The sequence below is a fragment of the Python bivittatus genome, unplaced genomic scaffold (assembly GCF_059951505.1).
Source record: "Python bivittatus isolate LINGU-HERP-01145 unplaced genomic scaffold, Pbiv_v1 ctg000080_np1212, whole genome shotgun sequence".
NCBI classification, from domain to species: Eukaryota; Metazoa; Chordata; class Lepidosauria; order Squamata; family Pythonidae; genus Python; species Python bivittatus.
The window spans coordinates 82064247-82089939 of record NW_028277035.1 but is presented as its reverse complement, the minus strand read 5'-3'; the positions used below and the strand labels follow the sequence as shown (position 1 = coordinate 82089939).

Genomic DNA, 25693 nt, shown 5'->3' with positions numbered 1-25693 from the left:
ATCCAAAGGAAACAACCTGAGATGATATGGGTTGACAGAGCAGAGCAAAAGTTGTCAAGACATGACATGAGAGAAGTAACCTTAAAAATGGTGTAGTAGGAAAGAGGAAGGCTAGTAAACAAATGGTTGCGTTACCCAGTGCAAAAGGATGATGAGCCAGAATTTAAAATAATATCCCCACTAAAAAGAAAAATGAGTATACCGGAAGAAAATTACAAACACCAACAAAAATCTGGTTGAATGCTCAGTTTCCCCATCCAGGGTTGCCAGCTCTGGGTAAGGCTCCCCACTATAAATGTGTACATGGCACACATCTCTCTCTCTCTCTGTAAGTATGTCTCTCTGTGTGTGTACACACATACACCCACACCTATACATACATGCATCTCTCTCTATATATACTTGCCAGAAACCACTCCACAAACAGGAAAAATATGTTGAATTGATACCTAATAATTAAAATGAATTTGTATATTTATCATATCAATTTATATGGCTGCCTAACTCATACCTGCGTCGTTCTGTCTCTCGTTCACAAACAAGTCTTGCACGCGGAAACATACAAGTACATACTCACACACATTTTCCTTCTTGATGAGTCAGCAGGAAACAAAAAAGGAAACTGAAGGATGATGATGGATGAAGAGGAAAGAAAGGAAAAAGAGAGACAGAGAAGCCCTGATTAGATTGAAAAAAAAGAGTTAAATTCACCAGGCAAATAACCCCTTTGGAGCTGCAGCTAATCTTCAAGTTTTTCTTCAAAAGCATCTGCGCTTTGTTTTATTAAATAGAGTCTGTAGCTCCTTTACATCTTTTCCCATTCTTAGCTGTGAATGTAAGAACCCACCCCCATCTCCCAATTCACAGATAATTATTTCAAGGAAAAATACTCTTCATATAATTAAGTGTAGTATTTAGCATCACTGTGTAGCGTTAGTTAATTATTTATTTAACATATTCATAAGGCTGCCTGACTCCAGGTGACTCTGGAGGGCAACATGCAAGAATAAAAACAGGAAAGAAAATGAGACCATCAGCAAAAGAGGATGATTAACCCAGAGGGGGAAGGAGTCAAAGGCCAGGTATAAATGATGCATACCAGGGCAGCCACAGAGCTCAGAGACACAACAAGGGATTCTTTTGTCCCACCTCAGCTTCTCACTCCCTAGACTCCCCACTGCTGCATCCCGAGACACAACTCTTGAACGGACGGTTGCACAGCTCAAAATCTGGGGTTCCTGCAACCATCACTACTGTGTGGCTGGGACTGCCACACTCCCAACGATGTAAGCACATACACACATGCTTACATGCTTAAGTCCCCATTATTCAAGTTCTCCATGTATATATTATCTCTCCTAACCAAAAAACAACACAAAACCCCCCCAGCTTTTAAAGGAAAATTTTAATTGTGTGCACTGGTGAACAGATCTTGTGCCAAACTACCTGTTCTACTTTTTACACCTGAAGGAGATAAATAGCAGCTTGGGTGTTGTGGAAGAATTGCTGCTGAGATGGAATCTTTCTGGCCAATTCAAGATGTGCAAGGGAATGGATCCATGTTTTGCTAGATCACAATGAGCACCGCAGCTGCCAACTGTATTTTGGAGAATGGAGAAATATGGATAATCTGATATTTCTCTGGAATACTAGGGACATGGTAAATATGTGTGTATATGAGACTGCCTTAGAGGCAGAACCTTAATGCATCTTGTCCAATTTGAGGTAACTTGACCGGTAGCAGCTTCCCCAAAGTCTTATATGAAAACTTGTCTTAGCTTCTTCTCTGAGATGATACAGATTAAATAGTGGACTTTCTGCGTGGAAAGGGTTGGATTTGGGTACTGTGGATATATACTTTTTAATAAAATTCCTTATCAGAAATCTCCTAATTCTCATGTTGTAATTGGAATCAAGAAGAGGGGCATAAACAGCCTTCAAATATCAACATTTCTCCAGTTATTTTCTTGTTCTTCTTTAGAATCATATTCTAGAATTTCTGTCTTCAACCTGGTATCCTCCAGATATATTGAGCCATGCTGTCTGGGCATTATGAGACTTAAAGACCACACAGCTGGAGGGTCCAGATTGCAGAAACCTGAATATCAGTTGTGTTCAAAGTGAGGTGAGGGGTTCTGACTTCTGGACATACATAGTCATGTGCCTGTCTTCCGGGAGTATGCCCACCTAATAGTCCAAATGTGGCCCATGTAAATAGTTGGACCAAAACCACAGTCCAGTTAAATAGCTTTTCTTTTGGGTTGTGGTTGTTGTTGCTGTTGTTGTTCTTGTTGTAAAATTTCTGCAGTGTCAGCCCTGATGCTAAAAGCTAGAGTCCTGAAGTGCTAAGGGAGCTCAGCTCCTGTCTTGATGGTTGTGATTCCCTTATTTCCCCTGCTCTATGCATATCCTTGGAGTAGGTCCATAAGTATTGTAAGGAAAATTGGCTGGAACTAAAGTATCAGAAAAGTAAAACTATGGCCTTTGCCAAAAGACCTAAGAACCATTCCTGAAGAATAGATGGTCACAAGATTGAGGAGCCTTCCTATTTCAAATACATGGGGTAGTCCTTCATTCTACCAGCAGTAGGAAAGCCTATGGGGACCACATTGCTGGAAATACAGAGAGGAGTTCATCTGCCATCTTTAAATACCTTAAGGGATAGCAACTCTCAAATTATTCTAAGCCAAGCCATTAGAACACCTTCTCTATGGTACACAGCTGGGTCCCTTTTCCAATTTCACATCACTAGAGTTTATACAATCCAGATTTGTGAGAGCTACCTTTCAGGTCCCTAATTGTTTTTCTAATGCTACCTTGCAACTGGAGACAGGTTTCATGAAAGTGGAGGCTAGAATCTGGTTGGCCATACTCGACTATTAACTTAGACTGTTGTTCTTTCTCTTTGGTCTTGCCCCATTAACTATGGCTCATGACTTCCAATCTATGGGGAAACAGGCAGTGGCAAGTAAAATCTTATCATTGGGCCTCTCTCCAGGTCTTCTACTCAGCACAGGTTATGATCAGACCAAAGGGCTTATTTTAAAAATGTGTAACAGATAGAGTGCCAGTCTGAGCTAGCCAGGATCCCAAACTTTCTTGCCACTGAATCCCTCAGGTATACCACAGGAATCCCCTCTGGTATACCTAACTAAGCTGGAAGTCACTAAGCCCAGAAGGGCCTTCACTCTGATATGATGTCATGCCCTCCCTCATCCTTCCTTGAAGGTCGTTACAAGAAGATTCCCTACTTGGAATAGCAATGCCCTTGGGTAATGGTATGTGGGAATGACCTTGGGAGACAGGAGGAAGAAACTAGACAACAGTCAGCAAAAGGTATCTCAGCCCATAGAAGGAAAAGGGAAGTGGGAAGTGTTTCAGGAGGGGCCTTCTCTAGTTTTCCAAGGGTAAAACAAGAGTTGGGGAGAAATACTTTCACTCTTGCAAGATTCTGTTAATGTAACCTTACAGTAAAGATAGAGTTAGTACTCATAGTTGTACTTCATGTCTGGACTACCTCAAAGGGCTAACACCTTGTGAGACTCTGGACACATAGAAACAACAGAGTCTGTGCTTCCAGAGCTTGTATTACAGAGACATTCACACTAGTCTCATCCTACCATTACTACATAAATAACCAGGGGATCATGGGACAAGTTTACACTTCCCTGTTGCTTTCGGAGGTTAAGATACAGCACTGTTGTCCAAACATGGCCACTTTAAGATGAGTGGACTTCAACTCCCAGAATTCCCCAGCCAGCCATGCTGTCCACTCATCTTAAAGTGGCCAAGTTTGGACAACACTGACATACAGCATTGCCAGATTCTGTGCAGCAGCACTCAACATTCATTGGATGATGACTTCTGGCTCGTTCTTGAGACTCAGCTCTACAGACTAGACTCAATGTGCACCACGTTTGTTATATTAGATTCAGCTACAGTCTCTCACATGCCATAGAAACAGATGATCCCTGATACTTTTCTAATACTCCCATGTCTCCTTTTTTAAATTCTCATGTTTTATATCTTTTATACCTTTTTATACTCACATCTCTACATTTTTAGTTTTTTACTTTACTTTTATATTTCTTCTTAGTGGCTGTACTCCATTCCCTCAGGCGAGTCTATGACCGTAATAAAGATTGGTTTGATTTGATATGATTTAACATATTAACAAGAAAATCATATAAGTTATCCACCATATATAGTAGATATAACAACCTTTTGGGGTCTTTCCCATTTTTTCAGTCTCCAAGGACTATAGGGAGGGAGGGAGGGAGGGATGGCAATGTCATTAGTGTGGGTAAGGCCAATATTTTTAGTTCACTGTTTCCAAGAGGAGAGTGGATGGATGTTAAAGGGTAAAATTAGTACATTAACCCTTGCCGAATTTAACATAGTTTCCTATTCTATTTTCCTATCAATTTTGCTCCTTGTTTTACACAAATTCTCAAAAATCTTATCACTCAAACACAGCTCATTTGACACTGAATTTTAGCAGAATATTCAGGGGAAGATGTAAACTGCTCACCCTCATATAGAGCATGTATACTTAAATATGAAGGTACCGCAGTCTATGAATGATAGTATATGATGTTTAATGAAATTTGTTAATCAGACACGGTTAATTGCCAGACTCCTGATTTTTTGCCACCATAAACTAACATGGCTTTCCTCCTATAAACATAGTAACACTACCTATTCTGCTGAAAGCTTTCATTTACATTACTTAGCCAATGCAGTCTGTTCAGGACAGTCTATCAAGAATTTGAGCATACATGCAGGAATTAGATTTAATTCTATAAAAGAAACTAGGCTTTCTTTTCTGTCCCATTTTCTACAGCTGACTGTGGCTTCCCAGACGCTTGAAATAAATTCCACCTAATTGATAACCAAAATTTAATCATCAGAGGAATCTTTGAGTTTGCATTTCAATAAAGCTATCCTTTGTCTAAATAAGTTTTCCTTGGTTGGTAATTCATATTTTAGTTCACAGTGTTTAAAAATGGAAGGCAGGCAGAGCTGGATGAGATGTAGACTATGTATTTCAGTGTGTATTTAATATAAAAATCATGCATTATTCATTTTTGCAATCTGAATAACTTTGAATTTAGCATTCCTGCTCATCTTTCCTTTGATGAACAATTAATTATTAAAATATAATATTGTCAGCATATGGTACAGAAAAAAATACTTGGAAGCTGAAGATGAGATTCGCTCTCAGAGAACAGGAATACATATTTGAATTGTACTTTACATAATATATTGGCCCAGCATTTAAAAATACTACTGCATGATTCTAATTTTTCTTTTAGAACATAAGGAACCCATGCAAACAAAATGTTACAAGGAGTTAATGAGGACAACATATTTGAATACAGCCTTAGGGAGTCTGCCTTAGGGAATCTCCTTTTTGTTGGCTTGTGTATTTTTGAGGACATACAGATTTATTTTTCATTGCAGAACCATCAACCAGCAACCCTCAGGAAAGAGCTCCTGCAACAGAGATCAGATATTATATTACCCATCGTTTGAACGGAAATAATTTATTTCTAGAGATAATGCTGTTAATCTGTAGATAGAACATTCATAGCTACTAAGTTTGCTCAGTTAATACAATATTGTTGCATCTGTTGGCTACTGCAGATGGTGTAAATCAGTAATGGATCTTCTGCAGGCTGCAGGCAGCCTACGACAACTTCCATGCAGTCTGCAATCTCCTCCCCATTCCCCAGCTGACTCTGCCTTCCCTGCTGTCCAGATGGTTAGTCCTGGAAACAGATGAGGAGCCTATTTGCTGGGAGAGTATTCAGCTATCCTAACATGCCCAAAATTGCGTGTGTCACAACAAAAGCACACATCAAGAAATCTCTCCAAAAGTATGGCATATGCATGCATGTGCGCACACACACACACATACACCTTATATAATCCCAAAAAATTTACACAAGGGAAGAATGCTTGGTTAGGTATCCCACCCCCTACCATCTTGTTCCTGAGACCTATAATAAAGGAAGAGAAAGATACAGGTGAAACAAGGAGTGGAAAGGGTGCTTCTGAATGGCAAAGCAGTATTTAGGCAGCTCTAGGTAGGGAATTCAAATGTAAACTAAGCAGGGTGAATTGTATAAGGGACAGAATAGGTAGAGCCAAATAAGTCCCAAGAACTTCAGGTTGAAACAAGCGACTTTGTTTCTGAGGAAGAGGAACACAAAGGAGCACTTTTTCTGATTGGTCACTGATATCTGAGAATTCACAGTGGGGACCGGCACCAGGCTTCCCATGGGAGCAACTCTTTTTAATACGAACAGTAGAAATTCTAAGTAAGTAATTAAGTGATAGCCTCTCTGCTATTATCTTGGGCTTCCTTGTTTTGGGCAGACCTTTAAGCCCCCCTCCCCCACTCGCTCTAGTTCTTTTCATGATGCAGAGTAGGTCCTTTAGCCAGGGTGATGCCAACAAAAACATTGACATGCTAATTACTTGTGGGGAAGTAATTGTGATTGTGGGGAAGCTTCTCCATAACAGATTATTGAATGGCTCTGAGCTACTGCCCCAGAAAGTAGCAGAAGAGCTGCCTGCAGTGGGCTAAAAGACAATGCCATGGAGTACAGTAAGTGGAAAAGACACCAGGAGGAACATTTCAATTATTTAGGCAGCATTGACAAATGTTCGGAAAGCCCAAGCCATTGCAACACAGTATTCCATGCATGGAGCTGTCACGCCTTCTCTGAAAGATGCTTCATCTGTGGTCCAGTAAGATCCCAGGGGAGATATGACAGCTGCCCTCGATTTTGTGCCAATAGGTAACAAGTCCATTTCTCATGTTGGCCATTTCGCATTGTTTACTTTGTCCCTCTTAGCCGGGATTATATTCAGACATATGCCAACTGCACGTTTCTGGTTTTATCCTCTCCTTTTATGATCTCAGTTTGGCAAGATTTGTATGTCTCCCAATTAGCAGCCTATTTGGAAAATGAAATGAAGGATGAAAAGCACTTGTGCTGCATTTCACACATTGGCTAAACAGAGAGATTGCCTCTCTACAGAAAAACGTTCAAGGTGTGAAGTGCTGTGAGCCACTGGAGGAGACACAGCATTTTCAGATGAACTACCTGCATTACTTATACCTGGGGAGGTCTGAAGGTTTTTCTTTTTTTCTTTCTTTCTTTTTAATCTAGGCCATAGTGTGAAAACCTGATGAAAAAATATATCACATTTACTTAACATGCACTTTCCAACTGAATCACCAGACACATAGCAATCAGAGCTCTTCTCCTTCTTAATACGACAGTTCTGGTTTTAGTTATCATTGTACTTAATAGCATCGATAGACCTGTTCTCCAGGAAGTTGCCTTAATTCTTTTTAAAACCAGTCTAATCGAGGTTACTGTCAAGTCTTTGGCCAAGAAATTCCTAAAAGCACTGGATGATCATATGCTTTGAATTACCTTTACTGAATGTGGGCATGTTTCCTGTATTCCCAAAGCCTATTGAATGTATTTGTTTTTTCTCCCTTCCGGTTAGGAATATATCCGTCTGAAGATTATGTTGCATAGAAGGTCAAGACGGATTATGTTATTGCTCTTTATCCAAACAAATTAATCAAACGCCTCAATAAAAAAATTTAGATAAGGCAGCAGCACGAGGGAAATCAGCTTGCACAGCATGGAGCAAATTCCATTGTTGGGACTGACTCTAGGTATAAAGCACTTAATAAGAACCTTGCTGTTCCCTTTTTTATGGCAATAGTGTGGAATTTGGCCAGTTAATCATCAGAACTGCAGGGGATAACTGCAAAGCAACAGAAGATGTCTGTCTTTGCCAGTAACTTTTTTCTTTCTAATTTTTGTTTTATTTCTCTAAAATGTAAATTTTAGAAAAGGAAATAGAGTTCCGTCAATCTGAGTTTCCTGAGAAATCTGTTGATGTGAAAATGAAATTATATATCTTTTATTCCATGTCTGTAGACAAGAGAAGGAGGAGGAATAAAATGGAAAAGCAATTAATTTCCAAATTGATTGCAATACATTACAAGTGAGATGTATTTTATAGTTTTATAAATTTAAAGCCATTAATTTCTTTCTGTTGACCCATTAAATTGTTTCTAACCTACTTTATATCAATAATTATGAGGGTGGAATACAACTAATAAAATAAATTACATAAAACAGTAATAGTCCACAACCGGACATAATTTTCATCAATACAGAAGAAATTTTAACAAAGCAATGAATAAAAACAACTCAGTTGTCTTCAATATCCATCCCACCCTAAAAAATAAATAAATAAAGACAAAAACATCCTCAGGTCAAGCTTGGTTTCTTTGACTTGTTCATATTGGTACTTTATTTTTTGGCAGCAATACAGAAGTAGTTTGCAGTTCCCTTCTACTATGTTGTTTTCCAGCTTCCTATTGCCTGGAGATTTTCTAATGGTTTCCCATGGAAGTATTAACCAGGTCCCACCCTGCTTCACTGTTTGAAGATCAGTCAAGCTTGACTAGGTGCTGCCACCATAGAGAGCACGATCAATCATGAAAATCAAGACAAGAGTACCGACTCCGTTCTTTGTACTGACTCTGTCTTCCTGTAGAGTAGAAAGTATTCTCCAGACTGAAATGGTCTGGAGAATTTTTATTTTCAAAAGTTGATAAGGAATTACTCTCCCAAGTATTTCTCCAAAATGGAGCTATCTAAAGAGGCTACAGCGTCACTCCTCAAATCAGCAAGGATTGTCCCCTTGTAGTGAAGAAAATAAATCTAACAAATAAACTGGAGGTTCCCAGAGAGAAAAGGCTCAGGACTGGAATCTTGGGGCATAGCATATAAATACTATTAGGTTCTTAGCTTATTAGAAACAACTCTCCTCTTCTTTCAGGAGGTTCTGATTCTGAAGTATCTTATGTAAATCTAGTCTGGATTTCCTGTGAGAGTGCCAAGTTCCAGGATGAGGGCACCTATCTGACTACTATTCAGACATTATATGGACAAATGAGTTCTGACAGAATAACCAACACATTTAAAACCAGTTAAAACACATCTAATATTATATGCACCCTTCACTAAGCCCCTATTCCTGCTTGCATTCCTGTGCTTTATGCAAGACTTACATTGACACAAGCAGCTTTGCTTTTCAGCCAAACCAAGTGGAACCCTGTCCAGTCTAACAACTTGGGCCTTATATGTGCAGTTATTCCAACAGCACAAACTGAGGATGCTCCAGTTGTACCATTCTTCCAGCTGCACAGCAGCATCTCTTCCCAAGCTGCTTGACCTCACCTCAGTTTCAGTAACTGAAACACATAGAATGATAGTACTGGGCAATTTTAACTTAGAGTCTTTACAGGTGGGTTATCAGTTGGCTTGGATTTCATGGCTGCCATGACAACCATGGGCTTGTCCCAAATTATCACAGGCCTGATGCATAGAGGTTTGGTTTATATCTCAGAGCACTTACAGTGAGATTTGATAGTGGGCATATCTATTATTACTAAAACTCTCGTGTCTGTAACCTTCAACTGGGCAAAACAGTGCATAATAGGGCAACAATTTTTGAACTAAGGTACCTCAAATGGGCTAACTTACAGAATGTGTCCAAAATCCAGGACCCATTATTCCTGCGGGATTGAAATTTGGGAAATTTGTGGCTGCTTCAGCACTGCTGCGCTGCTGCACTGCCACAGTCAGCCTAAGCCACATGATCATTATGGGCCTATCCCCAACCTCTTTTCTGCCTCCCTTTGTCCCCTGCACCCAGTCAGCTAGCAGCAAGGTCTGACGGGTGAGTGGTGATTGGCTGCTTTGGAAACAAGGCAGAAATTTGAAATCTCTTAACAGCGATGGGTGTTGAGAGGAGAACGAGGGAGCGACTTGGATGCCTGCTGGTGAGGGAGGACTGTCTAGGGGCACTGGTGGTCAAAGGGTGAGCCCTCTTCCTCCTTTGAGGGAGGGACCCTTGGGGTCACACCAGAATGGTGAGTGGGGGTACAGTTTTCCTCACATTCTACAGCTCCCTATGTTCCATCTCCCCCCAGCAAAGTAACAGGCAGTTCCACAGGTCAGCCAAGGAGGAGGAAACTTCACCAGGCTCTCCTGAGGACTGTGAGAGGAGGGCAAATGGTGCAAACCTATATTGTATGTGGAGAGGGAGGGAGGGAGGGAGGGATTCTTACATTCGGTGCCAGCTTCCCACAAGCAAAGTCAATGGAGAAGCCAGCAGCAAGTTATAAGTCATTGACACTCCTACTGCCTTTTTGCCCTTGATCATTCTGTTTCTTTGTTTAGATAAGGAAATACCTCTGAAACTATCACCTAACAGGTCATGGGTTGTCTAGTAAGAACCATGCCTTTGTCATGGATAGATCACTTCTAGTGATTGCGGGGTTGACTGGTGCCACATTTCTCTGTGGGATAATGGGATCAATTAGATTAGCCTGCCCCAGATGTTCGATGGATCTAACAGCAACTTGGAGGGTACTTCCTCAGGGACCCTAATTGACCACTGGAATAGATAGGTGACAGGGTTTGTCTATAGGATTACTCCCAAGACATCTATCCCCTCATGCCAGTCCTGGATTGCTGTTTGGTTTTCAGACATGGCTTTTTCATTACAGGTAGTCCTTGGGTTATGACGGCAATTGAGACCAGAATTTCTGTTGCTAAGTAATGTGGTCATAAAGCACAATGTCATATGACCACATCACTTAGCGACAGCAATTCCGGCAGTCCCAGTTGCCATTGTAACCGAAGGTCCACATAGCTCATTAAATGAGTACCTCATGTGATCTCAACTTCTGAGTTCTTGCTGGCTTCTCCATTGACTTTGCTTGTGGAAAGCCAGCAGGGTATGTCAGAAATCCTGATCATGTGACCTCCAGGACTTTGCAACGGCTGGAACTCTGAGGACCAGTCATAAATATCATTCATTCAGCGTTGTCATAACTTTGAATGGTTGCTGAACAAATGGTCATAACCTGAGGATGAATTGGGTGCTTTGGTGTTACAAGGCATTATGGTGTGTGGGTGGGTGTGTGCATGTGTGTGCGTGTAGTGAACATCTGTTGATGGTATTGTTCGATAATGTTGATAAATGTTAATTATTGCAGTGTTATATATTGTTCCTTTTGCTGTAAGATGGCTGGAAATGGCATAAAAGCATTCTAAATAATACATAATAAATGAATAGCTTCCAAATTCCAGATAAAACCATTCAGATATTTCCACTCACTTTTAGTCCAAGTATCCATAAGCACATCCCATGCACCTTTGTTGACTTGTTTGGGTACATTGGATGGTTAGGACAAAGGAAAAATGTATTGGGTTTTAAGGACCTTCAGAATGCTTTGCAATTCAGATAGGGGTGATATGTTCTTTACCACAATTAGTGAAAGAAAAGTAAACATAATACCCTTGTTTTCAAAATGAACATTGGATAACCCAATGTCTCATGGGCTATACATGATGTTGAGGCAGTTTTATGGGCTACATACTATTCAAACGTTATAGCAGTTCCTAATTTTTTCAACTGTAAGAAATGTTTGAAAGCGCACTGACAGAATTGCTGAAAGATTTATGTGTGGGTATCAACAGTTTTAAAGGGCTTGTTGATACTTGTCACATTTGAAATGCTTTGCCTGAAACTGCAAGCTTGCATCAGAACAGTAAGACTGTTAAATAAGTGTAATGTATCAGAATTTGTTAAGACAGAATATATTACACTAATTGCATGCTCTTGAAATACGCCATTGGCTTGGACCTCTGATAGGAGGTATGGAAGTACTGTTCCACAGCTGAACAAACAGCTCTTCCCAGCTCTGCATAATATAAATCATATTTGTCACAAGTTTTAACTGTTAGTCTGGTTGATAAAAGATTTGACCTCTGAAAGACCTGATTCGAATACCAGCATAGTATGGATTTGTGGCTATGGTCTCTGAGTCTTACTTCTGACGCTGAATCAATTCATCATTGTAACCTGCTTTGCATGTTCAGTGTATTACAAATACATTAATATTAGCTCTGGATTCTGTGAGTGGGAATGCCAGTGGGATCATGAGGGTGCGGATCTGAAATCAAATCTGTGCTCATTCTAAAAACCACTGAGTTTTATTAACAAATTACAATGCTACCCGCTCCTTATATATAACACGGGATTGCTCATTACCCACCTTATTGGATGAAGAGGCTATAAGCTTAATGAGATATTGATATCAATGCAGAATACTGCAGATTGTTAGGGAAGGTTCACTCACGATCTTCTGAGGAAACATTTTGATATGCTCACTTCATAAGAACCTCAGAAAAAGGTAGGGATTGCAAATAACCATGGGTGCTTGCTTTTCCTATATAAAATTAAAGATCCACCTTTAACTAGCAGGAAACAGATGTATTGGATCTCATAAAAAAGATATTGACCACTCTTGCAATGTCCATCCCTTTCTCTTTTATTTTTATGGGTTTTAAAATATTTTATTTTACAGAGAAAGAGACCTTCTTGGATCCCTTTGTGTTAAGGGATCTCCTGCCAGCATCTTTGGGAAGTTACTATCGGTATGCAGGGTCATTGACTACCCCTCCATGTAGCGAAATTGTGGAATGGATTGTTTTTCGAATGCCTGTCCCCATCTCTTATCGGCAGGTAGGTTTGTATCATAAACAATTTGCCTGACTCATTATTTTCTTAGTTTTGTTTTTTCTTCTTAACCCGGTTTTTCCCCAGATGCATTGGACTTCAACTCCTGCTATCCAGTGTGGCCACCAGGATTTTAGGAGTTGAAGCCCCACACATCTGGAGTGTGCTGGATTGTAAAAGCTGGCATATGTTATAACCAGATTTCATCTCTTTTTCTTGTGAGAATAGAAAAGACCTTCCTCTGCCCCACAAAAAGCCAAAATAATTCTTGATAGAAAAGGAAGCAATCTGATTTTGTTTTATTGTTCTCTGAAGCTGAACATCAGCCACTCCACACAAGAAGATAATAGAACGTGACATCTTATTTCCTTTTAAATGATTTTAGCTATTACTGTTCTGTTCAGATACATTTAAACCATGGTGTAAATATTTACACAGAATTCTTCATTCTTTTCCTTTCTTCGTGTTTCTGCTTGAAAATTCTGCTAAATCATCTTAGATGTATACAGACACAGATTTGATAGTTTGAGATAATTGCACAAAGGAATGCTTTTGCTGATATACTAACTTTGCCTGATTTTAGAACATCATGGAGCTTGTACTGGGTGTGCCTGAGAAGGGCATACGGATCCTTATGAGGATTTCGTAGGAGGTCTTACTAGAGAATATACAAAATAATGCAAGGCAACAAGAGACAATTTCAGTGAGAGAAGTCCCAGTGTAATAATCTGAGAATATTTAACTGTTTTAACAATTAAATAGGCAATCGCATTTAAAATCTTTGTTTTCAAAATGTCTCTTCATTGACATCTGCCCCGTCTTTTCTTTGCTAGTGTTAATATATTTCATTGCAACAAAGGCATCTTGGAGGGTATTAACCGTTCATGGAAAAAGTCACCAATTTACATGAATGAAGGAGTATAAATATTCAATAACCCACATGATGGAAGCAAGTGAAAACATCAAGCCATCACTCGTGCCGCTGCTTCTCAATTAAGAGGGCACACCAAGTTCATATGTCTTTTCCTTGACAGTTGTACTTCCCTGTTTTCTCCATCCAGTGTTGTCAAGCAGTGGATTAAATCAAATCCACAAATTTCAGTTTGCCCCTGGAGTTCAGAATTAGGATATTTGAAAGGTTCTTTTGGTGAATAAAGCTTGCACTGGGTGTGCCTGAGAAGGGCATACGGATCCTTATGAGGATTTCGTAGGAGGTCTTACTAGAGAATATACAAAATAATGCAAGGCAACATTAGTGAATAACTGTGGGATGTCTTTATGTTACTCTAGTTGATTTCAAACTAAGTGCCAGAAAATTATTATTATTATTACTGTCAGGTTGAATCAATCACTGCAGGATGGCCTTAACTGAAGGATATGGCCCATAATGTACCATGCTGGTCCAGTGTGGGTTGTTAAATAGGTGTTTTTAACTTCCCAATTTAGGGCCAAGAGAGAATGACTGGCCCCAATTCACTCACCTGACCCCATGCATAAGAGAGGACTAGAATCTGGGTCTTTCCAATCATAATCCAACACCTTAACCCCTATACCCCACTGGCTCTTTAAATGCCCCAAAATGCCAGTTTCAGCAATGCAGTGATAAGTGCACAAATCACAAGAGGTCTAGCAGATCTCTCCACCAACACTTGCTAAATCAGCTCAAGTAAACTTTAGAAGGACAGAGATGGTAGAACATCGGTAGCAAAGGATTAAACTTGCCAAATCCTCTGTGTGCATGTAGTAGTGTGCTCAAAACTAAATTTAGTTTAGCTTAAATTAATTAAATATCCCTAATATGACTATTTTTATGTCCTTAATAACTTTTCCCTTGTGCAGCATTAAAAATTAAAATTTGCTCACAGTCCTGGATCTAAATGCTGGCTTTTGTAGGCTACCCGTGCCTAAGATTATGCATCCCTGCAATAAAAACATGTCAGCAATGCCTTTTTGCCTTATTACTGTTGAACAAAAGGTTCTCTGCTCCTTGAGTACTATGTTGAAGGTCTCTTTAAATGATATTTTGACTCCTCAAATTCTTCCAGGAATGGGGTTGGGTTATCTCCTAGGCTCTGTTATAGCTACTTAAGGTAAGGTGATTCATCCACTTGGCATGAAGAAGCAGAGTCATTTGGGATCCTGCTTTACAAGAGCATTATCCGAAAGAGAAATGTTGTTTAAGGAAACAAGAAAAAGCAGTGGAGGAAAGGGAGATGTGGTTCATCCCTGGTGAGACAGGAAGGCAGTGGTCTTCAGTATGTTGGACGCCTTTGATTCTGCTCCTTCTCATTTTAGAAAGAATATTTTTACAAAATGGTAAAATTTAGTATTTTACAAAACTACTTCTATTTCTGTGGCTAAAGCCAAATTGTTGGCATTTTTATAGAAAGTATTTTATGAAGTGGAGTGTGCCAATATGAACATGCCTTTAATGTGCCAATTTTTCTAAAATACAATCTACTTACTAGTTTTTGGACTGTGGCCTTCACTCCAGAAACATTAAATAATCCTGGCTGAAAATAAGAGGAAACTTGATGGGCAAAAGTTCCATTTCTACTCCAGCTTTGGCTTCTGCTTGCAGACAAAACTTAGGCAGGTAGATTTCTTTCCCAGCCCTTCTTTCTTTGCACATTTCCATCATTTAGAGCAGTGTTTCTCAACCTTGGCAACTTTAAGACGTGTGGACTTCAGCTCCACGCTGGCTGGAAATTCTGGGAGTCGAACATCAAAGTTGCCAAGGTTGAGAAACGCTGATTTAGACCTGAGCTATGCAGGTTCTAATAGTGTGGATAGCCTGCAACACCACGGGTCTGGGAACTGCTGGGGTTTCTAACAACTGCCGTAAAGATGAAATGGAAATACGGAATGGCCGTGCCCTGAGCTGTGATTGATGTTACTGTGGAATGACCATGTATTCCTCTTTGGCAGAGTAATAGTAAAACAAAAATGCAACACAACATAAAATAAAACAGAGACAGAGAGCAATATATATCTTTAAGCCTCTATACTAAGGAGAGGCTAGAAAATAATCTTTTCCTTGACTCTCTTTGACATTAACTTTCTAGAGTGTTTTCTCGGCTGCCTGGCAGAATAGAAATGAGGCTAGATAAGGCTGCTGGCAGTGATTTCAGCAGGCAGACGTTTTCCTGTTTGATTTATCAGTCTTGGCATCAGCACTTCCTGCCATTTTGTGTTATTATCAGCTGCCCACATTTCACCACATTGTTTTTCTAATTAATGTCTTTTTTCCCCTCCTTTCCCCTTATCCTGATTGTGGCTTTCAGCTGGAAGCCTTCTATTCCATATTTACCACAGAACAGCAAGATCATGTCAAATCCGTGGAATATCTACGGAATAACTTCCGGCCACAACAGAGCCTGAACAACAGGATCGTTTCCAAGTCTGCTCTGAAGGATGCTTGGAACCAACTTTCAACCAGCATGTTTGAAAATCCACTGGGCACTGAAGCCTCCAAAGGTAGAGTGGCTTTGTCCATTGAGAACCAGGGAAAACATCATCCTTTTAGGGTTGGGTTTTTTTTAGATAGGGTGATCAGGGAAGAATGGCCAGGTAATCATTAGTCTTTTGATCGACATGCTTTGTTTTCAACACATTTGACATCACTCAAATAGCAATACTAAGATACCTTCTTACTAAATGAGGTAGTCCTCGTTTAACCACTGCCTCATTTAGCAAATGTTTGCAGTTACAGCAGTGCTGAAAATGTAACTTTGCAACCGGTCCTCGCGTTTATAACCTTCTCAGGTCTGCAAAGCAAAGAAAAGCTGAAGTACGACTGTAAGCACCATCAGGGTTTCACTTAGTGACCCCTTTACCTAATGACCAGGTTGCCAATCCCAATTGTGGGCACTAAATGAAGACTACCTGTATACAGGTGAGCTATTAATAAATTAAACAGGGGGTTCACACACATGTCATTCTTGCCCCAACAAACCACTCCTCTTCCCATGCTTGTGTAGACATACATGCTGCATGAAATGTTTTTCTTTGATGCCATATAAATTTGATGGCTTGATGGCTCAGATGGAAAAACCACCATAACAAGCAAAAAATAAGGCAAAGTTGCTGTTCTTGAGACAGTTTTATCTCTACCAATCATTTTGTTTTCATTGCAGACTTTTTCAGGGGAGGGGAAGGAAGGCTCGGCACTTTTGTAAAAATACTGAAAAGCAGAATTTTTAGACAAAGGCGCTTTCTCTCTCTCTCTCTCAAGACACCTTTTAACTTTACCGTGCCCCAGTGATGCTGTTGCACTAATCTGTCCGCTCCCTCTAGGATGCCTTTTGTCTGCAACAAAACTGCTAGAGAGATGTAATGCATGAATCCCCCATTTAATCAATTAATGAATTCTTGATATACCATGCTTTTCAGCCAAGATTGGTTCCCAAAGTAGCTGACTATTAAACATCTGAAAATACTCCAATTTGTGGTGCTGGGGTGGGTTGGCTCAGTACAGTTTTAAAGGCATTACTGTTAGCCCTGCGAGGAAGTCCAGACAAGAAGCCCATCCAGGAGTACTAGCTCTTTTTTTATTGTAAGGTTACATTAACAAAATCTTAGAAGACTGAAAGTATTTCTCCCCTCCTTGCCTTTTACTCTCCAGAAAATTATGGAGGGTCCCTTCTGAAATGTTTCCCGCACCATTCCCCTTTCTTCAGGCTGAGGCATCTTTTACATGCCAGTTGTCCAGTCTGTGGCTCTCCTTTCTTTTCCCAAGGTCATTCCCAGGTACCATTACAATTAATAAATAGGAGTAAGCAGACTGGCCTCACACCTGGTATAGCCCCCCTACCCAAGACACTTATAAGATTGCCTTATAGAGATCAGACATACGTAAATAAATCAAACAGACCGTGGAAGCCATATTTCCCCCAAAGAACCAAGAAAGAGAGGAGGTCTTAGAGATTTTGTATTACTATTATTTATCCCACCTTTATTATTTTTATAAATAACTCAAGGCAGCGAACATACCTAAGACTCCTTCTTCCTCCTATTTTCCCCACAACAACAACCCGGTGAGGTGAGTTGGGCTGAGAGAGAGGGACTGGCCCAAGGTCACCCAGCCGGCTTTCATGCCCAAGGCGGGACTAAAACTCACAGTCTCCTGCTTTCTAGCCTGGTGCCTTAACCCCTAGACCAAACTGGCTCTCATTTTTTCCCTTCCCCATGAGCACCAACACATATGCAAATGCACGTAAGCAGTTGCTTTGGGAGGAGCTGTTGAGATCAAAAGTGACTAAAGATTACTGTTAATCAAAAATATGGTGCTTCTCAGGCCCCTTAATGACAGCCTGGTGGTGACAGTTTGAAATGGGCTTTGTAGCATCATCAGGAAGCATGAATATTTATTGCTGGTGGGTTGGCCATCTCTGGGCACCTGTGAAAGGTAATAGCTTACATTAGAAGAAAGTAGCAAATTGGGCTTGCTTTTTTATTTTGCTTTATTTTCAGAGCAACTCCTGGAAATACGTTGCATATTATTACAAAGGTTTTCCTGCTTTGAATGAGTGCCTGCAATATTTCCCATGTTAATAGCTGCTGCAGAAATGTTACAGCACCCTTATGTGGAGTGTTTTGTTTATTTTTTGGCATCTGGGCTCAATAAGAATGGTTCTGAATTCTTTTCCCAACATGAAAAGAGCTCCATAGTACTATATCATATTGAGAGCAAAGATTATAAGCCAACTTTTAGCATTTTAGAAATAAATGGATAAATATTATGGGAAAATACATAGAGAAATAAAAAATCTTGGTTTACAGATTAGCATTAGATTAGCCATGACAATGGCTAATTCAGCAAATGACGTTTAGATCAAATTATGGCTTATATGTAAATCTAGGTTGTGCTTTTTTGGTTAGTGACATTGGCTCATGAGCTTGCAAGGCATAAATGGAGAACCTATAGCTCTCCAGATATTGAATTACAATTCCCAGGATCCTCATCACTGACTATGTTGGAATTGGTAAGAGTTGTAGTTCAGAGCATCAGGAAGGCCAGTGGTTCTCCAACTCTTGCTGTAAAGATATATTCCATTGCTTGCTTGCTTGCTTGGATTTCCCTTAAGTTCCTGATCTAGTACTTCCTGCTTCCCATTCTGCCATTCTCTAAAACTCTGCTAAGATCCATCATTACAAAAAAGTGTTGTGCTGCTTCTAAGGTTGCCTATTGTAATGATATGTGGGAATGACCTTGGGAGAAAGGAGGAATATCTGCAGTCTAGACAATGATCTGATAAATGAAATTTGAATCTGAAGGAGAAGCGGTGGTAAAAATGTCTCAGAAGGAACCCTCCCTAGTTTTCAGGAGAATAAAAGTGAGGGATGGGAGAGGTACTTTCAGACATGCAAGAATCTGTTACTGTAACCTTACAATAAAGACAGAGCTAGTACTCCTGGTTGTGCTTCTTATCTGGACTACCTTGTAAGGATAATTATCTTTTCTGGCTTTACAAGGCCAATAAAAATAGCCGTAACAGTGTCATAACTCTTTCTAACCTTAGTATTTGCTGTGGTGGACAAGAAGCAATGAATACTGTACAGGTAGTCTTCAACTTACAACCATTTGTTTAACAACCATTCAAAGTTACAACAGCGGTGAAGAAAGTGACTAGCAACCAGTCCTCACACTTATAACTGTCGCAGCATCCCTGCAGTCATTGGATCAAAATTCTGGCACTTGGCAACTGGCATGTATTTATGACAGTTGCACCATCCTGGGGTCACATGATCACCATTTGTGACCTTGCCAGGGGGCTTCCAACAAAGTCAATGGGGGAAGCCAGATTCGCTTAACAACCACATGATGCAGGTACTGCGGCAAAAAAGGTCATACAGTCAGGCGCAACTCACTTAACCACATCACTTAGCGATGGAAGTTCCGGTCCCAACTGTAGTCGTAAATCAAGAACTACCTGTATCTCTGCAATGGTGGTGATTTAATGATAAAGGTAATTTATTATAAAGCATTTAGATACATTAAGCGAAGACCTAGTTTTATAGAGAAGGCTGTAAGGAAAGAGAAGAAGAGGTTGACCAGTAGCAAGGTGGTTGGACTCTGTTACAGTGGTGATGGGTATACCATATCACTAACCTGAAGGACCAGATTAGAGACAGATAGTTATGGATAAAATCTATTTATGTGGTTGCTAAGAGTTGACCCTGACTTGATGGCACATAATCAATTATGAATTTTTTATCTTCCATGTTTGCATATGATGCTTTCTCCAAAGGTATGGGGAGTTTATATACATACATACACACACACACACACACACACACACACACAAAATTCCCCTCTCACCCCTATGGGTGGTATGTGTCTTCCTCAATCTTGGGTGTTCTACCAGACACCTGGGAGTTTGAGGGTTCTGCGCAGTATCTTAGCTGTTCCTAGCACTGCACTCTTCTGGACAGAGAGCTCTGATGTTCCTGGGATCTGTTGGAGCCATTCTCCCAGCTTAGGAGTCATGGCCCCAAGTGCTTCTACCACCATTGGGACCACTTTGGCCTTTACTTTCCACATCCTCTCTATTTCCTCCTTCAGGCCCTGGTACTTCTCCAGCTTCTCATGCTCCTTCTTCCTGATGTTGCTGTCACTTGGCATTGCTACATCTATCACTACCGCTGTCTTCTGGTCTTTGTCTACTACCACGATGTTTGGTTGATTGGCCAGTACCTGCCTGTCCGTCTGGATCTGGAAGTCCCACAGGATCTTAGCCCTGTTATTCTCCATGACCTTCTGTAGAATCTCCCATCTGGACTTGGGGGGGTCTAGCCCATACATTGTGCAGATGTTCCTGTACACAATCCCAGCTACTTGGTTGTGCCATTCAGTATATGCTGTTCCTGCCTGCATCTTACACCCTGCCACTATATGCTGGACTGTCTCTGAGGCCTCTCTGCACAGTCTGCACCTTGGGTCCTGTCTAGTGTGGTAGACCCCTGCTTCTATAGATCTGGTGCTTGGTGCCTGTTTGTGTGCTGCTATGACCAGTGCCTCAGGTCTGTCTTTTAGTCCAGCCCTTTCCAGCCACTGATAAGATTTCCCAATGTCAGCCACCTCAGCTATCTGTCGATGGTACATCCCATGCAGGGGTTTATCTTGCCATGGTACTTCCTCCACTTGAACTTCCTCCCATGTCTGCTGCTACCTCAGGCATTCTCTCAACAGCTCATCTTTGGGTGCCATCTTACTGATGTACTCCTGGATGCTCTGGGTTTCATCCAGGACAGTGGCTTTGACACTCATCAGACCCCACCTGCTCTCTTTGCAGCTGGTGTATAATCTCTGGACATTGGACTTGGGGTGGAAACCTCCATACATTGTGAGGAGCTTCCGGGTCTTCACATCGGCAGCCTCCATGTCTTCCTTTGGCCAGCTCACTATACCTGCAGGGTATCTGATGACTGGCAGGGCGTACATGTTGATGGCATGGATCTTGTTCTTCCCATTGAGCTGGCTCTTCAGCACCTGTCTTATCCTTTAGTGGTACTTGGATGTTGCTGTCTTCCTTGCCTCCTCATCATGGTTCCCATGTGACTGTGGGACACCAAGGTATTTACAGCTGGTGTCTATGTCTGCTATGTGGCCCACTGGTAGTTCCACTCCATCAGTCTTAACTACCTTCCCTCTCTTTACTATCATCCTGCCGCACTTCTCCAGTCCAAATGACACCCCAGTGTCCTTGCTGTAGATCCGTGTCAGGTGGATCAGTGAGTCGATGTCTCGTTCACTCTTAGCATACAGCTTGATGTCATCCATGTAGAGAAGGTGGCTGATGGTGATTCCACTCTTGAACTTGCACCCATATCCAGTCTGGCTGAGGGGGTTTAAGCCTATGCAGAACAGCAGTGGGGACAGTGCATCACCTTGGTATATGCCGCACTTGATGGCCACTTGTGCAAGCTGTCTTGAGTTGACTTCCAGTGTTGTCTTCCACAGTCCTTGAGGAAGGTCCTTAGTGTCCTGTTGACTTTGTAAAGCACCAGGCATTCACAGATCCATGTGTGTGGCACTGAGTCATAGGCTTTCCTGTAATCAATCCAGGCTGTGCTCAGGTTGGTCTGCCTAGACCTTGAGTCTCAGGCAACTGCTCTATCTATGAGTAACTGATGTTTTGAGCCTTTGGTGTTGTTCCCAATGCCCTTCTGAGCTGTGCTCATGTACTGGCCTATATGGTCTCGTAGCTTGGCAGCTAGGATGCCTGATAGGACTTTCCATGTTGTGGGGAGGCAGGTTATTGGCCGGTAGTTGGACAGTGCTGTTCCCTTGTGAGGGTCTTTCATGATCAACATTCTCCTTCCTTGTGTTAGCCAGTCTGGGTGGGAGGCTGCTGCTAGCAGTTGGTTCATCTGTGCTGCTAGGCGTTCATGCACTGCTGTTAGTTTCTTTAGCCAGTAGGTGTGGATCTTGTCTGGGCCAGGTGCTGTCCAGCTTTTCATGTTCTTGACCCACTGTTGGATGTCTGTTACTGTGATGGTGACTGGTTCCTGTTCTGGGAGGTTGCTGTGGTCTGCTTTCAGGTCCTGCAGCCACTTTGCACTGGTGTTATGTGTCTTCTCTTTCTCCCTTTTGTTCTTCCAGTACTGTTCAGTTTCCACTGCTGGTGGCTCTGCTGTTACTGTGTTGTTGCACTGCAGTTGGGAGTACACTTTGGATGGTACTTTGATAACAGGGCATTTATCTCCTTAGCCTCTGCTTCTCTAGTGTATCTCCTTAGCCTGGCAGCCAGTGCTGTGAGCCTTTGTTTAGCAGTCTCTAGGGCTTCAGATGGAGTCAGGCCCATGTATTTTTTCAGTAGCCAAATCTTATCCTTAATCTCCACACCCTTCTGTAGTTCCACCAGCTGACTGACTTCTCTCCGAGTTGCCTTGATCTTAGCCTCCAATCTCATTTTCCAGGGTGGGTATATACTGCTGTTCTTCTTGATTGTGTAGCCAAGCATTTCCAGGATTACAGCAGCTGTAGTGAATACCAATTCATTGGTTTCAGTTATGGTGGTAGTAGGGATTGTCTGGAGGGCTCTGTCCATCATCTCTTCTAGCTTACTATCTGATGGTACTTCTCCACTGAGCCTTGGTAATCGGACTCAAGGGTTGACTGTAGCTAGTTTATCCATGATCTTATGCCTCATATCAGCTGCTGTGCTCTGTAATGGAAGGGGTGGCAGTGACGTTCCAGCTTCAGGTGTTGGCTGCACATCCAGTTGTTCTTCCAGGTCTGCTTGAGTCCGGGTTGTTATGTGGAGTTGGTCTATCTCAAGTTGTGAGAGCAGCTTCCTCTTCACTATGTTGAAGCGCTGGGTAACTAGTTGTTTCTCAATTAGTGTGGATGTAGGCCTTCTGTCTATCCATAGTTCCCTCATACGTTTCATATATCCCCTCTCATTAGGTCTGCTGTTGAGGTGGCATTCCATCAATTCCAAGTTCTCTTGTCTCGTCCATGTATGGTTTGTTCCAGTAGGCCACTTAACATCAGATTGTCCTGGTTCTCCAACATCTGATGCAGACCTTGTTAATCTGGGCGACATCCGAGCCGGCATGACTCTCTTAGTTCGTGTCACTCTCATATTTGAGGTAGGCAGGTAAAGCATTAGGGGGTCTTTGCCCAAGGACCCCTGCTGGTAAGGTAGGTACCAGCCAGGATTTGAACCTCAGTCTCCTGCATCAAAGGCAGTGTTCTAACCACTACGCTATCCAGCCGCTATATATATATAATAGGTGTATTTAAACTATTTTTATTTTTCCTCAATAAAAGCTTCAGCTGACAGATACCAATGGCACCAGTGTAGAAAATAGCATAAAGCAGACATCACCAAGAGGTTAATGTGGGGAAGATTTATCATTTGATTAGACCACACATATTAAGATATGTGGCAGGAAAAATGTGCCACACTTTAATTAAAACAAATAATAAAATCAAGATTATGGTAGGCAATTTTACTCTTTGATAATGGCTGAGCAAGGATGGGGACCCAGGTCTCCTCAGTTCAAGACTCACTCTGTTTCCTGTATTGTCTTTCTAAACTAAAACCACTGACTTGAAATGACAAGTGCCTTGGCAAAGTCTCTGATTCATATTCTCTGTGCATGGAGCATTAAGCAGCCGACTAATTCTATTCAATACCAAGCCATTTCTTAAGGTCTGATCCATGCAAAACATTTGTGTGCGGTTAAAATGATTGACTCCTCTGGATGACTGCTGTGATGCCGTGAGGTTAGCAATCACAAGCATATTGCCCACTGTTTCCAGTGTAATTCTGCAACTCAGCCTGAATGAGGTACCTGTTCAGGATACCATGTTTCATTTCATCTAAGAATTTCTAGATGAGGGTTTTGCAAAAAGAGACTCACAGTAGGTTTCATTAAAAGGCTTTTTTTCCCCTTTAAAATTGTACTGACCCCATTATTATAGCAAAATTATTAGCCAGGATGTGTTCTTGTGCGTATATTGATGAAACATGGTTTTTTCCCCCACATTCATAGAAATCATACATCATAGGGCGGTGGAATTGCATGTAGCAGAAAAAGCATTTTTTCCTCACTGTATTAAATGCTTGTGACCCTGGTCCGTGTGTCACATTTTGCCATGATATGCAGAAAATTACTCTGTATTGGTTTATTATATAAAAGATGCAAACTATAGTATCTTTTACTGTTGTGTGTGCTTTTGGAATTCTTTTCAACGCTTGTATCTATTAAATCACGACACCCCCCCCTTAAAGTTGCTTTAAGAAACTTAACTTGCTGTGGGGTGACTAACTTCATAAACATTTGGCCATGTTAAAACAGCAAGTTGATCGATCTCATGTTTGTTATTCGAGTGGCAGTAAACTGTGGATCATAAGACAGTTGTGTCTGTATACAAAGTCCCATGTTCAGCTAGTGATATTACCAATCTGAAGGGTTGTTGATGACAAGAAAAACCCATCTTGGTAAGCTACTGTCAGTCAGAGTAGATAGTCTTTAGCTGGACAGACCAATAATGATAAAACAGAGTAGGTGCAATTAGATTAACTATCTGATTTTCAGAGAGATTTTCAATCCAGGTAAGTTTTGGAATGATATTTTAAAATTAAAATCCATAGGAGAATTTGCTAGATTGAACTGGGGTTGCACTTATGTTTAAAATTTATACTTGAGATATAGGGGGCTCATCTCTCTCTTTGAGGAGCAGAGGGTTCCTCTGCAATGTTTTCTATGAAGTCCACCTGAGCACTTAGTAATCATTAGGTTGTTGGTTCAGCTCCCTCTCCATGATCAATTCATCAGCAGCTGTCAATATTGATGGTATTTACTATCGTCTGAATCGTAGGCAGCAGTAACCAGGGTAGTGAAAATCTGGACTTGTGAGTTTTCCAGATGTGTCAGGTTGGCCACACTATTAGAGAATGCTGGACTAGATGGGTCTATAGTTTGATTCTGCGGGCTGTTCGTTGTTCAAGCTACTATTTATGTCACCATGGATTGGATGGCAGTGAGAACTCCTTTCAAAATCTGTACTCAACATATGTCAAAGTGATATCAATGTGGCTTAAGTAATATTTATAGGAGAGTATGATAAAAATTTATGATGTCAAAACGATCTGTAATGAAGTCAGAATTGGAAGGCTGCTGGTTTTTAATCTCTAGTTTTGACTGCAACCCTCTTTAAATTTCTTACCTTTACACCTCATGATTCATTACGTGAATTTGACCAGCATTTGCTATTATCCTTTCCCCCTGGCCAATGACAGCTGTTGTAAAATAGCAGTATTTCTTCTAACAGCTTGCAGATTGTAGGCCACCTATTCTGGCTTTCAGTAGGCTGTGTCAAACAGTGATTGTTTATTTTAAGCTTGCCTTTAGGGACTGTTTGAAGCTAAAACTGTGTGTAGTGACAAATACCAGGCACGTCTCTCCAGTTTGCCTATGTGCTAAGTGGAGAACAATGCTTGGTACATTTTTACAAACTGGGAAAAAAAAAACACCTTTCATCCAGTGTTACCAATCTAAAATGAATGGTCATACAACAATTTGAAGGTGACAGAGCTGACTTAAA

General features: G+C 41.1%; 1 protein-coding gene across 8 annotated transcripts in view; it reads left to right on the top strand.

Moving 5' to 3' along the window:
- Nucleotides 1–25693, top strand: part of PTPRG (protein tyrosine phosphatase receptor type G) — a 610625-nt gene that overhangs the window by 463854 nt on the left and 121078 nt on the right. For all 8 annotated transcript variants that reach the window (XM_088134427.1, XM_088134425.1, XM_088134422.1 and 5 more), the window contains exons 7-8: nt 12482–12639; nt 15918–16110. In XM_088134427.1, coding sequence (XP_087990553.1) covers nt 12482–12639; nt 15918–16110 — 351 coding nt within the window. The remainder of the gene's footprint in view (nt 1–12481; nt 12640–15917; nt 16111–25693) is intronic.